The 17,500-nt window shown below is 45.3% G+C and overlaps 1 protein-coding gene across 5 annotated transcripts in view; it reads right to left on the reverse strand.

Annotated features, from left to right (window-relative positions):
* The window catches only part of satb2 (SATB homeobox 2), a 49,014-nt gene that overhangs the window by 15,494 nt on the left and 16,020 nt on the right, over nt 1-17,500 (reverse strand). For all 5 annotated transcript variants that reach the window (XM_062534317.1, XM_062534313.1, XM_062534316.1 and 2 more), the window contains exons 3-6: nt 14,047-14,232; nt 2,921-3,047; nt 1,528-1,651; nt 893-995 (exon numbers count right to left, since the gene is read on the reverse strand). In XM_062534317.1, coding sequence (XP_062390301.1) covers nt 893-995; nt 1,528-1,651; nt 2,921-3,047; nt 14,047-14,232 — 540 coding nt within the window. The remainder of the gene's footprint in view (nt 1-892; nt 996-1,527; nt 1,652-2,920; nt 3,048-14,046; nt 14,233-17,500) is intronic.

Here is a 17,500-nt window from a genome sequence, read left to right on the forward strand (position 1 = left end):
GATTGACACACTAAAGACCCAATGAGATCCACCACACTTGGGGGGCAATCACATCTGGAGGCCTCCACACGCACCCACACTGTCTGTTTTCCTCGGAGAGGCACGGAGCAGAACTAATAGTGGAGGCGCTGGCGTAACCCAAAACTGCTTACTCTGTCAGCGTGCCGAGGATCTCTTTATTCTCCCGCAGCTTTCTCTCGCTCTCTCTCTCTTTCTTTCTTTCTCTCTCCCTCTCTATCTTTCTCTTTCTCTCTCTTTCTTTCTTTCTTTCTCTCTCCTTCTCTCTCTTTCTTTCTTTCTCTCCCCACCTCTCTCTTTCTTTCTCTTTCTTTCTCCCCCTCTCTGTCTATTTCTTTCTCTCTTCCTCTCTCTCTCTCTGACTGCGCTTGGGGTTTGGGGGCCACTTTGATCTGGCCTACTGTGTAATTATGTCGCTTTCGGGGGGCAAAAAAGACGAGGAAATTGTCATAGGCATTTTGAAGCTAAGCGGCTTAAACAGACGAGCTCCGAGACTGCCATCTGCAAGGGCCCTGTTTTCTTGGCCCCCCTGGGCTTCTGCCGGGCAGGATAGGTGGTTTCCATTAAAGCCATAGCAGCGATTTCTCTGCACTGTACGGTTTGAAGAGTCGGGACATACAAAGATAACTAGTAACACAAAGCAAGAAGCCCTTAGCCTTTCATTATAAAAAAAAAAGAATCATTCTCAACACCATTGCTGAATAGCCTCAGAAGTGACTGCCTTGTGTGGTATGCCACTGACCACTGTTGGATATCACTTACATTGAGTCAGAAGTTGAACCGAAAAGAACTGTGTCTGAACTTCCAGTCAAAGCAGAACTGAATCAAGGTAACCCTACTGTAATTACACTAGTTCAGAGGTTAAGAAGCTTACCTTTGATCTTCTTGTATTTCTTATACCAACGGCCGAACTCTTGGCACTTTGCGGTGGAGACATTGGCATAATAAGAACTATTCACAATGGAGGAAATCATACTCTGTTGAGAAAGAGAGTGGGTGAGAGGAATGTTATTAATGACTAACAAACAAGAAGGAATATACAAGTATTTCTGGGAAAATAATAACATTCACAAAACATACACAAGCACACACACACGAGAAGAAACAGAAAGCCACACACATATGCTTGCAATTGATATGAGGATCAACACCCACACACACACACCCACACACACAAACACACACACACACACACACACACACACACACACACACACACACAGCCCCACTAAAGCCCAACATGTACACGTCCATAAATCTCACAAAGTGCACTCTTAGATGGAATGGAACACTTGCCATAAGGCTCGGCACACATGGGCACACACACAGACATATGGCATAAACAAGGTGCCTACACACGCACACACATACACACACACACACAAACAAACACACATACAAACAAGCACAAACAAACAAAGTGCCTACACGCGCATGCACACACACACATACAAAACACTAAGACACAGACACACACACACACACACACACACTGACTGGCGGTGTTACCTGTGAGAGAGGGCACTCCTTGGCCAGTGTGCTCTGGTTCATCTCCTTCAGCAGCTCCTTGAGGGCGTTCCTCACCGTGGCATGGTTCCACTGCTCAGACGGCAGGTCCTCTAGCTTAGCAAAGCTTTGGACACACACACACACACACACACACACACACACTATTACTACCTTCCCTTTCGACAATGCTTTGTGCCCACAAACACAACAAAATACAGCAACACATTCTCTGATCAACAACCTGCCCCCCCCCCCCCCCCCCCCCTCCTTCCATGTTATGTAAACCGGTGTGTGTGCCCGTCATGGCGACGAAGGTAAACAAACAGAGATGACATGTGGCAACACAATAACTCGCCCCCCCCCCCTCTCATCTGATGCGCCGTTGTTTATCTCTCTGCCCGTGACTCGCGGGTAAACTGCAATCAGTGGCCATGAAAGGGCGCTTTGAGGATAAAGATAAAAAAACGTACTGCGCTCTATTTTGCCCGCCTGGCGCCGTGCCAAGCTGGCGCCGCTTTAGCGCCACTCACCTAGTCAAGGACTACAGCTGACCTGAACCACGCGCCTGTCAACGGTGGAAGTGGAAGTGAAGGTAAATGTCATATTGATCTGAGATAAAATACTACATGCCTTTTATGTGGGGGCATAAACGTGTTGCCTCGTGTCAATACTTGGACTTAATAGTTGGGAATTTAATGGAAATATTGTACAACATTTTGAAAGCTCGACTGCAGCCTCCAAAATACTTTCTCGTTTTAAAATACAGAGAACAATGCAGGCACCATCAGGCCACAGGCATTTTTATAGCACCTATTCAGACCTGTACCAGTACTCATATGATCCTACAACCATCATTTAGAAGTTATAAAGGGCAATTAAGTGCAAACTACTAGACTGTATTTTCATAGGTAAAGTCACTAGTGGGGGTCCGCATCAACTATTCACTGATAAGCACAATTGTGGGCTACTAACGTTACTGACCGGTGTCTGTCAGCAGGGACACTGACCTCTGACCTTTCCAAATGCTTAAACACAATAACTTGTAAAATACGGTAGTGGTTCTAACCATTACCGTATTTTGGTTTAGCACAAAATGTGATGAGTGAGGTTGTGGGTAACTACTCTTCGGTGTCTGACCTTTCCAAATGTTTAAACACATGTAAAATAAATTTGGCATATTTGGAAAGAAGCATGCTGCCAATTCACACAATAATGAAATGATTAATAATTAAAATGTGGCAATGGTTTTTAACTGATGTGGTGAGTGAGGTTGTGGTGGGCTACTACTCTCTGTGTCCGTGTCTGTCAGCATGAGCACTGACCTCTGCAGCTGAGCTGAATGATTAAAATAAGGTATAATTAAAATATGGTAATGGTTTTTGGAGACACTGACCTCTGCAGCTGAATGCGCAGTGTGACCATGTGGTAGACGTCCAGCAGCATGTCGGCCACTGTGGCCTCAGGGGCATCCGTCAGGTAGTGTATGGGGAGGGGGTTCCAGCGGCCCACCTTTATAATGCCTGCAGAAAGAGAGGGGGGGGGGGGGTGGTTACAGAATTAACGAGAAGGGAGGAGAGATAAACAGACAGAAAAGGGAATGGAGACTTCCGGTTATGCCGAGGACCTGAGAAGTCATAGGACCCATGTGCTCTGGCAATTTCTTTATAAAACCGTTTGTTCAGAAAAGGAAATGGAATATCATTGGAATATCATTGTTTATAGGTTTGGAGAGAGAAAGAGGGAGGAGAGGGAGGGAGGTTGGGAAGGACAGAATAGCAGGAAAAAGGGAGAAGGAAATTAGGAAGGAAAATGAGAGAGGGAACTTCATTGATGACTGAGGAGAGGAAAGGAAGAGACATAAATAGACGAGGCAAGACAGGGAAGCACCAAATACAAAGTAGATTAGGAGAGAGAGAAATGGAGAGAGGGAGAGGGAGGAAAGGACAATGAATGAGAGAGTGAGAGAGAGAGTGAGAGAGAGAGAGAGAGAGAGAGAGAGAGAGAGAGAGAGCAGCTAAGGGAGAGAACTTCATTATCCCCAATTTGTGTCTCCTGCGTCTTTCCTAACTCGATCTGTGATTCCATTACATCATGAGTCCAGCGCCCAGAACACATCACGCACACATACACACACACACACACACACACACACACACACACACACACACACACACACACACACACACACACACACACACACACACACACAGACACACACATACAGACACACACACACAAACACACACACACACACAAACACACAAACACACACACACACACACACACACACACACACACACACACACACACACACACACAGACACACACACACACAGACACACACATACAGACAGACACACACACACACACACACACACAGACACACACATACACACACAGAGACACACACACACACACAAATACACAATCACACACACACACACACACACACACACACAGCCGCAAGGAAGCCCATTCATCCCATTCATCCAACCCTGCACAAGCATCTGAATGGAGGAGAGACGTGCAGAGACGGGGAGGAGGCCTCCGTCCCGGCAGCGCGTGAACGCACGTCAAAGAGAACGAGGGATGTTCAAAGAGAAATAAAATAAAAAAAACAGGTAGTACCAAGTTCCCCTGCTGAACAAATATGTTCATGTGTGGCCCTGACGCACTATTCAAATCGAAATTTAGACGATAAGAGAGAGCCAGATGACAAGGAGTTATCTGTGAATGAGAACTTAAACAATAGATATCTCTCTCTCTCTTTCTCTCTCTTGCTCTGTATCTCTCTCTCTTTCTCTCTGTCCCTTGAACAGTTCATCCCTGACCATAAACTAGTCAGGGGGAGGTGGGGACAGCAGACCCAATGATAAGCCTCTTATCTATTAAAGTCTTATCAGTGGAAGAGACACCTGACACGCAGGCAGCCAAGCGTCCATCCCACTCAGCTCGGCTCCCAGGGGTGCGGTCAGGCCATTTTACAGCAGGGAGACGTGCAAAACACCCACAAACACCCCACCCCTCAACACACACTAATACACCCACACACACGATCAAACACACACACACACACACACACACACAGACACACACACAGACAGATACACATACAACGGACAATCGACAACAAGGACAGACAGTGGTGACGTCACGATTAATGGTTGGCCATAAAAGCATGTCAATGATTGTTTGATGAACCCAAATTGACTGGCTATAAATGCCTCCCAGTGTCATGTTGCAAGGCCTGTGGAGAAGCGTCTGCAGGGCTCCAAGGCAGATGACATTTGGCGCAATCTACCTATGACCTTGACACGGAATTTCGCTCTGGCTAGCTGATGTAAGTTATATTATGGTGGTTTACTATATGTGTCAGTTGAATTAAAGTAAATGCACCATAAATGTCTACAATAGCACACCAATCAGAACAGAGATGGGTGGGGCCGGAAAAGAAAAAAAGTTTGTTTTTCACAGGTGCCATGGAGATGGGCAACAAACAGAGCTGGTCTTAACAACAGGGCCAGATGAATCCCAAACACTGCCATCAATACGACAGCAGACCGCAGACCAGGGACCGGTGAGGCCACACTCAAAACCCTTTCCTTTCAGGTCCAACACTCTCGTCACACCCTCATCGCAGACGTGTCCAACATTTTGTGAACACACCTCGTCCGATCGCGGAGTCGGTGCAACTTCACGGGCGAGTGTGAAGTCTCAATCTTGCTAACACTTGATTGAGGCCGTGTTCGAGCGTGCTCATCTGAGAAGAAGGACATGGCGGGGGCAGAGGTGGCATGCCATCAGATAAAGGCTCTCGGAGGTTTCGGGGGAGCCACCAGTACCCATCAAATATGTATGCGCTGGATAACTCATTGAACGCGCTCTATTTATTTCCAGATGTTGCAGGCATTGTTAAGAGGCGGGCATACATGTCAACTGGACCCTCTAGCACCTGCATTATTTAACCCGCTGTTTTTTGAAGGCACGCCACACATAAACAAGCACACTTTCATTGGCACGCAAACACACACACACACACACACACACACACACACACACACACACACACACACACACACATTCATACACACACAAAAAGCAAGCCACATCCACCCACACAAAAGAACAAACATGTACATATATAAACACACCCCAACAAACACAAACATTCACACAACCGCACACATGAACAAACAAAAAAATCCACGAGCAAAACCTCCGTGGGGACACAAATAGCAAGGTGGAAAAAAACACATAAAAATAAAATAAAAGGCTCATCGCACACACAGCTCCCCCCCCCCCATCACACCCCACCAAGAAACTCCCACCGACTCTGGCACACACAAACACATGGGCTCTCTTACTGACTGGTGCTGGGAAATCTAAACAATGGTAATCCCATTACTACACTCTAAATTAGACCCAGGCTAACTTTGAATCCTTTCCTCCTTCTCCGCGCATCTGTCTAACTAATGTCACGGACTGCAGGTCCCACCCTTTCATGTGTCAGGCATCACTGGCTGGCTACGGTGCGCAGGGTGACAAAGCTTGGATAAGAGTTTGTGTGTGTGTGTGTGTGTGTGTGTGCGTCTGAAGGTGAGGCATGGCTATGGCGATCTTCTCTGTTTGGAAAGTCAGGTTAGAAAACAAAACAGGAAGAAAAAAAATCAAAGTCTGACTCCATTGGCCTGTGTTATCTGATCCTTGGTCTAGATCTGCTCTGTGTGTATTTTTTATTTTTTTTTCACAAAGAGACCACAAAAAAAAAAACACACACACAATATGATTCATCAAATTCTTCAGCCCAAACTCAACAAATTTAACTTTCTACTGAACTCTCCCCGACCATAGTACAAACCTATTCCCCCATAATATGGTCATTTTTTTTCCGTTTCATCAATTCAAGCGAACTCCTAACAAGCCCAAGCAGCGTGTGGGATCTCGGGGAGGTTTTCCCCAGTAGGGGCCTCCCCATGACCTGCTGTTCAAGCGCTGTTCGGAGGGCCAGTGTGCCTGTTATTATGTCAAAAATGAAGTCTTTGTGATGTCTTTCCAAACTCTCGTAATTTCTTTCTTTGCATGTGTAATTCTGTACTATTTCCAGAGGCATACCCCCCTTAGCTCTAAAGAAGACAGGAAAAACTATTCAGACAGATGAAGACAATTTGAGTATTCTCTAGCCACTCGTCTCTCTCTCTCTCTCTCTCTCTCTCTCTCTCTCTCTCTCTGTCTCTCTCTCTCTCTCTCCTTTTCTGTCCACGGCGGCGGCTCTCTCTCTCTGCCTCTGTGTGTGTATGTGTGTGTATATGTGTGTGTTCACAATGTCTGTGTTTACGTTGCATGGTTAGCCTTGATTCGAGGGGGCATGTCTGGTTTCCTCATTGTCTGGTTGTGCAATGCCGAACGCACGCAGCCACAGACCGGGCTCCGTCCAAAGGACTTATGGGATACAAGGGGGCCACGCTGACCACTGCGTTCCAACAGAGAACGAGAGAGACAGAGAGAGAGAGAGAGAGAGAGAGAGAGAGAGAGAGAGATGGAGAGAGAGAGAGAGAGACAGAGAGAGACGGAGAGAGAGAGAGACGGAGAGGGAGAGAGAGAGACGCCAAGTAGCCAGCTTGTCCACCAACCAAAACCATCCATCCAAACGTGTCTCAATCAACACCAAACATAGTCTCACACACAGGCAGAAAAAATAGTCAGACTTTCACAACATTCAAAATGACATTCTACATGCCTACCAATTTGGGCCTCACTGACCGACTTAATAAACTCAACAGGCCTGAATGACTCCATATGTAGGCAGTCCGTATCCCATAGACTCCATGGCTTTGTAATGATGTGATGTGTTAGTCTGTATTTCACTCACATACACTGGAACTGTGGTAAATTCATTAATGAATCATTTTTAACTCCGCTGGAGCCGGCCTTTTGTGTCTTTTTTTGTGCAGGAACAACTATTGTTCCCACTAGCACATTAAAATTCCTCTTCCCGATACTGCCCTTTCATGTGGCTGGCTGGTGGCTTGGCTTGGTTATTTGTGTACCCATCCACACACACACACACACACACACACACACACATACACACATACATACACACACACACACACACACATACACCATACACCATATTCTCAGACACATGCATGTGCTCATACTCCCTCATAGACACACACACACACACACACACATACAGTGCACACAAAACACCCCCATGTACATGTACACACAGAAGACATACAAGAAAATGTCTACTTGAAAACACATATGCAACACACACACACACACACACACACACACACACACACACACACACACACACACTCATAATAAACTCAAATGTGCACACTATCATGCTGTATGCATGTGCATGTGCAGTATATAAACGTACTTTCAACAAACACACAAATGTTGCAAGACTGTTCCTGTGCATGGCTCCACACAAACTTAGGGGAAGGGGTGTGTGTATATGCATGTGTGTGTGTGTGTGCGTGTGTGTGTGTGTGTGTGTGTGTGTGTGTGTGGAAGGGGTGGGGAAACCCAGTGAGCGCATGAGTCAGGGTGACCACAGATCTCTACGCTGTCATGTCATGACCAATCTCCCCCGAACCCCGGCGCATTTACGTGCGCTGGGAACCCGAGGTGTGGCACGGGGACAACGCCGGCCAATTATGGTCCTCTCCTGTCACGGGGCCGATGGGGCGAAAACGCTGAAGATTTAAAGAGTGGCCGAGCCGAAGGGCCGTTCTTCAGCGTGTGGCGCAGACCTTGTCATTAGGCGTGTAACAGCCTGTGATGAGGTGCAGACCAGCAATGGAGGATGAAACCTCACCATGAACAGGCATATCTGGTCTGGGAGGAGGAAAAACTAGAGGTTTGAGCCCCCTCCAAACACCCCACCCACTCGAACAAGCCCCCCACCCCGCCCCCCCCCCCCCTCCCTAATCATAACCAACATATTCAACATATCCAGTATGAGATAATTATTTTTCAAATAGCTATTTCAAAACTATCTGGGAGCATTATTATCAAATCACAATCATTGGTAAATTTAGGCTCGGAGGTTGGAATTATCTTTTTTTTTTTATCATCCCAGAAAAGTAGCACGATTTCTTGTCAAATTTCAGTCGTTTTTAAAAACGCTACTCAAGGGGACATTATCGTGTCACCGTTTTCACCAAAGCATTTCTGACACTCGTTCAGTGCACCGCCGCTAACACAATGGCACTTGGAACATGATGGCGCATTCCGGAATGTTAGCGTTTGACCTGCCGTGTCAGGCTAACTGACCTTACATGGCTCGCTATCAAGAGCGGCCGGGCAACAATACAGCCTTACAGTAAACTGTCACCGCTGTTCACCATCTGAGGCCTTAAAAAGTACAGGTCTGACCATACTTGTCTATAAAAGCACCCAGACCTTTATAATTGAAATAAACAATATCGCCCAGCTAATTACTGGCCAGGCTAATTAAGGAACGCCAGTGGTACCAAAGGAACGGCTTAAGTATAGCGCTGGGAGAGAGCTATGCGGGACACAATTCAAACAGGGAGAAAATAGCTAGGACTCTGTGTAATTTTGGTCGTGAACCGCAGAGGAAAAAATGTATAATTTAAGCCAGAAATTATTCATTTAACATAAACGCTTATTTTAAAAAACAAAAAGTGTTCATTTGAGATTTGGGCTTTTTTTCCTTGTCTATTTGTGTGAGTGGGACCTAGCGTGTACGTGTGCACCCGAGTTTGTCCCAGTGTGTGTGTGTGTGTGTGTGTGTGTGTGTGTGTGTGTGTTTGTGTTTGTGTGTGTAAGAGAGGGGTGTGGGGAGAAACAAAGAGGTAGAGCACTTGAGGACTCCAAATGAAGCCTTTTTTTTCCCTTCTCCATTCCGGGACAGTTTAGAGTGTGTGTGTGGGAGAGGGTGTGTGTGTGTATACATCAATTGTGTATACACCTCACTTCTGCCCTCCTCTCTTCTCCTCTGATGTTGCTTGATAACAATCTCAGCTTTCTCTCCTCTGACCTGCGGCACACAGGAGTGTCTCTCTCTCTCTCTCTCTCTCTCTCTCTCTCTCTCCGCGGCGGCGGCGGCTCCTTGCCGTTTGTTTTCTTGTTTTGCGCTGCGCTGTTTAGTCTGCGCGCCTCTGTGGGCTCGGAGGCTTTCGGGAGGTCTCGCTGTGAAGCCTCGCTGTGAAGCCTCGCCGTGCAGACAGGGGGACCTGGGTGACCTGGCCGCCGGTGAGCCGCCTCGGTCGGCTGACAGCGCCAACGCCAGGCGCCGATGAGTGGGCTACAGACAGCGTTTTATTTCCCCTGTGTGGTTATAGACCCTGTTAAGGGTTCAGAGTACTGGCTTCCTTGTGACTGCAATTGTGTTTTCATGGCTTTTTAAACCACCCATAAAGGTATGGCTATCACTCCGTGTGGCCCTGAGGGTTTTATGACGAATGAGTAATTAATTTTTATGTGGTTTATTAATAACTAATCTCCTTTCATAAATTAATAAGACTCTTATCATGGAGGTTAGTGGGGAAATGATATGATATCATTAGGGTAAATGGCAACTGAGATATCTTCAAAGGAACGATCTGGAAATTAATTTAAATATTTTGTTACTCGAAATGTTGAAACGACAGCCAAAGCGAAGAAAAAAAATGTCTTGGGTTTGTGGCTCTGACCTCAAGGAACTAGTAAAGTCTGGGGCACTGGAGCGAGATGAGGAACAGTCACATCATATGCCATAGAGTTATTTAAGAGCTACCCAGATTTACATCCAACTATAACATGACTATTATGAGACATAATCAGGGCTCATTTCATGCTAAGCAGGTGATTTTCCCTGCTAGCCACTGATGGTATGCACATAAAAAAAATTGAAAAACGTGTTTATGAAAATATGTTAGCTTAGCTGAGAGCTGAGATACAATTTTATGGATTTTCTCAAAGGGAGTCGATTCAGCATGGCCTAAATTTTACCTCAAATCACAAGTAGAAAACAAATACCGAAAATGAGTGCATCGATAAACAAACTCCATTTGCACCGACTTGTGAGGTAGGCCGAGTGGTCTTTTGTTTTGTTTCTGTGGATCCACTTGAAGCAATTGGCTGTTTCAAATGGTCTGCATATTTTGTTGGATACAAGCAAACTCCTTGGTCTTTCCAGAGATGACAACCATGTGTACAACAATAAATTACAGACTTATTATGTTCCTTCTCAAGGCTGCTTTCTCATAAACATTCTCTCTCTCTTTCTCTTTCTCTCTCTCTGTCTCTCTCTCTCTCTCTCTCTCTCTCTTACGCACACACACACACACACACACACACACCCACACGGACACACACACGCACACACACATACTGTACAAGTGCGTAAAGGGCATTAAGAGCAGACACAAAAATACACAATTATTTGCTCCATCAAAGTATTGCATTCTTTCCTCCTCCAGTTGGCCCTCTCCTTTTGTTCTTTAATGACTTTTTCAGACTGTCTGTGATTCAGTGGTGTTTAACAAATGGCCCTGCTCTTCCCCAGCGGTGGAGTCGGCCGGCAGTCCCCACTACATCATGCCTCTTCCTCCTGTCAGCAGCAGTGTGGGCCTCCTCCTCGGACTCGTTTGAAGACAGTTCCACTCAGTGCAGCACTGTATCAAGTGCGTTTGGAGCGGGCAAAATGTCATTCTTAGAGAAAGTTTTCGAAAGTTTTTGCTCCATCTTTTTTTCTTTTTTCTCTTTTTTTGGTCGACTCGTAGCAAACGAAGAGTTTTCAATGCTCCCTTTGAGGTGACGTGAGCAAATACTGAAGATAGTTACGTCAGACACAACACCACTAAATGCCCACAGCCATGTTTCTCTGAATGAGCAAAACGAAAAACTCCGGAAGAAAGGCTCAATTTGGTGTAAGTGCGTGCATTCATAGAAAAACATGTTGTGATATTATGGAGAATTTGATGATTATTTTAACTTTTTTTTTTAGCCGTGTAAGGCGGGATAGGATTTTTTTGAAGTGTGCATGACCAGGCAAAAAAAAAACAAATGTGAATAACTGGACGATGCTAGCTTACCGCGAAGGTATAAATGAGGGCTTAAGGATTCTTCTTCTATAAATATTGTTACAAATATTTCCTTACATTTCCGTCATAAAGGGGTCATTCAAAACTAGTTTGATAGTTCTGTGCTTTTCATAAGCCCCCACCTTACATCAGCCACTGAGTGTCAAGAAGGAGACCTTGGAATTTACTGTAAACGATTCAATGGGGAGCATTTTTCTTGAGCAAAAGAAAGAAAGAAAGAAAGAAAGAAAGAAGGGATGAGAGAACAAATGAAAGAAAAGACAGATGGGAGGAAAGCTTTATTCTCACTGACAAGAGCCTGGAGTGATAGTGTGTAAGTCTGTGAGTGCATGCCTGTGTGTGTATAAGTCTTTGCGTGTGTGTTTATGTGTGTATATCTGTGTGTGTAAAAGTCTGTGTGTGTGTAAAAGTCTGTGTGTGTATGCCTGTGTGCGTAAACTTCTGTGTGTGTATCCCTGTGTGTGTGTGTAAGTCTGTGTGTGTATGCCGTCTGTGTGTGTGCCTGTGTGCTTGTGCACGTCCGTGTGTGTGTGTGTCTGCCGTCTGTGTGTGTGCCTGTGCGCGTATGTACAGTGCCTATAGAAAGTCATCATACCCTTTTGAAATAGTTACTTTTTTTGTCTTACAGCCTGAAATCAAAACCCATTTTAAAAAAAAAATCCTTTCCAGTTTTATTACAAATTTAGCTGTACAACATCAAAATAATGAAAAAAAAGTAAACAGTTCTGAAAATTAATACAAAATTAAAAACTAGAATAACAGGGTTGGAAAAGTCATCATACCCCTGACTTAATACTTTGTAAAGCTTCCTTTTGCTTTCATTACAGCCATCAATCTGTTTGGATATGTCTCTATTGTAGCTTTGCACACCTAGATAGGGGAATATTTGCCCAATTTTCCGTACAGAAATGTTAAAATTTAGTCAAATTCTGTAGGGAATGGCGATGCACTGCTCTCTACAAGTCAATCCACATATTTTCTATAGGATTTAAGTCAGGGCTCTGACTTTGCCACTCAAGGATATTCACCATCCTATCCTTAAGCCACTGCTTTGTTCTTTTGGCAGTATGTTTAGGATTATTGTCGTGTTGGAAGGCGAATGACCTCCCCATCCTCAGCTGTCTAGGAGAGGGACGCAGGTTTTCCTTAAGAATGTGGGTGTACTTGGCAGCATCCATTTTCCCTTCTATCCTGACCAATTGCCCAGTCCCCGCTGAAGAGAAACATCCCCACAACATAATGTTGCCCCCACCATGCTTCACACTAGGTATGGTGTGTTTTGGGTGGTGTACTGTGTTGGTTTTCGCCAAACATTGCGCTTGGAGTTCAGTGCAAAAACACATCTGGAATATTCTGCTACCATGTGGAAAAAGCTTATATGGTCAGATGAGACTAAGATCGAACTTTTTGGAGACTAAGATTGAAGTTTTTGGACTGAGCTCCAGGCGCTAACCAAACACAGTATACACACCCAAACACACCCAAAACACACCATACCTAGTGTGAAGCATGGTGGGGGCAACATTATGTTTTGGGGATGTTTCTCTTCAGCGGGGACTGGGCAATTGGTCAGGATAGAAGGGAAAATGGATGCTGCTAAGTACACCAAAATTCTTGAGGAAAACCTGCGTCCCTCTCCTAGACAGCTGAGGATGGGGAGGTCATTCGCCTTCCAACACGACAATAATCCTAAACATATTGCCAAAAGAACAAAGCAGTGGCTTAAGGATAGGATGGTGAATATCCTTGAGTGGCAAAGTCAGAGCCCTGACTTAAATCCTATAGAAAATATGTGGATTGACTTGAAGAAAGCAGTCCATCGCCATTCCCTACAGAATTTGACTAAATTTTAACATTTCTGCACGGAAAATTGGGCAAATATTCCCTTATCTAGGTGTGCAAAGCTATAATAGAGACATATCCAAACAGATTGATGGCTGTAATGAAAGCAGGGGTATGATGACTTTTCCAACCCTGTTATTCTAGTTTTTAATTTTTTATAAATGTTCAGAACTGTTTACTTTTTTTTCATTATTTTGATGTTGTACAGCTAAATTTGTAAATAAAACTGGAAAAGATTTTTTTTTAAAATGGGTTTTGATTTCAGGCTGTAAGACAAAAAAAGTAACTATTTCAAAAGGGTATGATGACTTTCTATAGGCACTGTACGTCCGTGTGTGTGTGTCTGCCTGCGTGTGTATGCCTGTGTGCGTGTGTACGTCCGTGTGTGTGTGTCTGCCTGCGTGTGTGTATGCTGTGCATGTGTATGCTTGTGTATGCTGTGCATGTGTATGCCTGTGTATGCTGTGCATGTGTATGCTTGTGTATGCTGTGCATGTGTATGCTTGTGTATGCTGTGCATGTGTATGCCTGTGTATGCTGTGCATGTGTATGCTCGTGCTCCTCACACATGGGAGCTGTGAGCGCTGGAGGGAGCGGAGGGTCTCACCTTGGGCCTGGGCAGCGGAGCTGTGGGAGTAGCCCAGCGCCAGCAGAGCGGTCTCCACCAGCTGGGTGAAGAGGATGTCCTTCCTGACCAGCACGAACTCCGCGTGCTCCTCGCGACCCTCGCTCTCCGACACCAGCCCGCCCGACTCCATCTGCTCCACCACACAGAAGACCGGGATCATCAGGCCTGGAGGAGGGAGAGAGAAAGAGTGGAGGGAGGGAAAGAGAGCAAGGAAGAGAGAGAGAGAGTGAGAGAGAGAAGAAGGGAGAGAGAAGAGAGGAGAGGGAGGGAATGAGAGGATGGAAGAGAGAAAGAGAGAGAAGAGAGGAGGGGAGAGAGAGAAATGGGAGGAGGAAGAGAAGGATGGAGAGCGAGAGAGAGAGACAGAGAAAGAAATGGAAGAGAGGGAACAGGAGGGAGAGTGAGGAAGAGAGCGAGAAAAGAGAGAAAGAAATTATGTGAAAGACAGGAAGAATGAGGGGAGGGGAGAAGGGGAAGAAGAGAGGGGAGAGAGAAATAAGAAGAAAAGAGATGGAACAGAGAGAGGGAGAGAGAGACAGAGAAAGAAATGTAAGAGAGGGAACAGGAGGGAGAGTGAAGAAGAGAGCGATGAAACGAGAGAGGAAAAGAGAGAAGGGAGGGACCAAGAAAAAGAGAGAGGGAGAGACGAAAGGGTTGAAAGACTCCATGATTGTGGCCTTTGATCTTACTGGAGCTTAGAGAATTAAGCACAGCTCCTCCGCAATATATATTTCACTTGCATGGCTTTCTATTTAGAGTAGCCTGTATGGGAACAGCTTTTTCATGACTTTTATGTACCGTCCCGACTTTTAGTTCAGACTTCAGTTATGAGCATCACTGCAATACATGGCATCTGGACCATTACATTTAATATATTGCCATAATCTTGAAATAGAAGACATCTCTCTTAGTACTGAATGGTATTTTATTCGCACATCTGAAATGCAGTGCATCTGAAGTGCAACATTAATTTCAATGAGTCTTGTTTCCTGGTATAATTAATTAAAATGAGCACATTTTCTTCCTCACAAAACACTGAACCGGTTTGAAGCTTTACACTACATCCGGATAAGCTTCACCCGACAATAGTTTTCCAGTGAACTGACCCACATACTGTACCATATTGAGATCGGGCAGAGTGAAATTACCCTGCTCGTTACGTAATGCGCAACACTGTTCATGCTCACTGTCAAACTGCTCAGTCCGATCTCTCTTGACGTTAGTTTCTGTGGGCTTGTATCTGTGCAGACCAGGCATATCATTTGTGAACATGAGAAGTCAAGCTTGGTGCAGAAAATGGAAAAAAGAGAAGTCGAACCTTCTGTAGCAAACGCATCTGAAATAATTTCAACTCTGACATATTCAGCAAACCAAAGGGGGAAAAATAGCCCTCCACAACAAATAATTGGAGTAGCTATCTGGAACTGTGGTGGTATCTAATGGGTTTCAGAACATTATCTTTAAATAAACCTGAATGTAACCTCCGGGTTAAACTACATTAATCTACAACAATTAATCTAACAATTAATCAAATGGAATTAGTCTACAATTACGTTCACAACAAGTTTGATCATATTTATCTACACCATCAAGTTTCAGGAAACAAAAAAAACTTTCCATATTAAGAATATTACATGCTTACTTCTGCTTTACACGACTAAGTGAGTGTCTTGACCAATGTGGGTTTAGTCATTTCTTGATGTTAGTGTGAATGATGGAACTGTATTGATCTCTTCGGTTGGTGGGCTTATCTAAACCTCAGCCCCTTTCATTAAAACATGGGAGTCACACCCTAAACTACTGCCCCTAAATATCCCCATGAGAATCACTGCCATTTGCCTGCCACACACATACACATCAACCCCACCCCAAACTGAACACTCTCTCACACACTCACACACTCACACTCACACACACACACACACACACACACACACACACACACACACACACACAGACTTAACCACACCTCCATTCCACACTCAACTTTCATGAGTCCTTCTGCCTCTCCCTCTCTTTTTTCCCTCCGTGTTTTGCTCAGAAGGCCTTCTGCTAGCTAGCAATTAATTAGACCTCCAAAGGCATGAGGGACTGAAAGCATTAGGCAAAACCCCAGTTCTAATAATAAGAGTAGAACTGCATGCAATGCCACACACACACGCCCCCCCCCCCCCCACACACACACACACACACTCATACACACACACACACACACACATATACACACACACACTCATACACATGCACCCCCAGAGCTCACTCACGTTCTCTTGTTTTAATCAGTCAATTCCTATATTTCTATTTCCTTCCCATTAATCATCTGGCCTCCCAGTCTGGAATGCTCTTATGGAGTGAATTACAGACTGGAGGCCTGAGCCAATTCAAGTAAGTGAATTTCCCCCAACAGGGAAATATAACTGTCAACACAGCGCAGCTCCCTGCAGCACACTCTCTCTCTCCCTCTCTCTCTCTCCCTTGCTCTCTCTCTCCCTCTCTCCCACTCTCTCTTTCTCTCTCTCTCTCTGTCTCTCTTTCTCAGTCCCTTTGGTCTCTCTCACTCTCTATCTCTCCTCTGCTCTCCTGCTCTCTCTCTCTCCTTCCATCTGTGTGTTGCCTTTCTTCTGCAACACCTTTCCCACTCTCTCTCTCCTCAGTCTCACCCAAAGGTTTCAACGGAGGGATGCTGGAAAATGATGTACACAGAGCTGTGTGTGTGTGTGTGTGTGTGTGTGTGTGTATGTGTGTGTGTGTGTGTGTGTGTGTGTGTGTGTGTGTGTGTGTGTGTGTGTGTGTGTGTGTGTGTGTGTGTGTGTGTGTGTGTAAGTGTGTGTGTGTGTGTGTGTGTGTGTGTGTGTGTAGTATAGAGAGTGTGTGTATGCCCAGTCTCCCTCTCTCTCTCTCTCTCTCTCTCTATGCGTGTGTGTGTGTGTGTGTGTGTGTCTGAGTGTGCAGCTGTGTTTATGTGTGTGTGTGTGCAGCTGTGTGGGTGTGTGGCCCACTCCTCAGAAACTCCTTTGTGGTTTTGCGGAGACACTTTGGAGTTTCCTCTGCCTGCGCCCAACCCGTCATTAGCCGACCATCTACCAAAGCTACCAGGGCCTGGGAATGGAACTCTACCTCAGCCGCCTTCTCTCTTCCCCAATCTCTCTCTCTTTCTCTCTCTCCCCCTCTTTTCTCTCTCTCTCTCTCTCTCTCTCTTTCTCCCCTTTCTCCCTCTCTCTCTCTCTCTTTCTCCCCCTATCTCTTTCTCTCTCTCTCTCTCTCTCTCTCTCTCTCTCTCTCTCTCTCTCTCTCTCTCCTTCCATACCTTTCTCTCCCGCCTAATTATTCCCTCTCTCCTCCCCGCTGGTCTTTTCCCTAACTGTGTGTTAGTGGTTTGAGTGAGCGTGGTGACATAAGGGAGGGATGTTGATTCCATGATATCAGTGAGTGT

This window comes from Sardina pilchardus, chromosome 4, assembly GCF_963854185.1.
Source record: "Sardina pilchardus chromosome 4, fSarPil1.1, whole genome shotgun sequence".
In the NCBI taxonomy this organism is placed as follows: Eukaryota; Metazoa; Chordata; class Actinopteri; order Clupeiformes; family Clupeidae; genus Sardina; species Sardina pilchardus.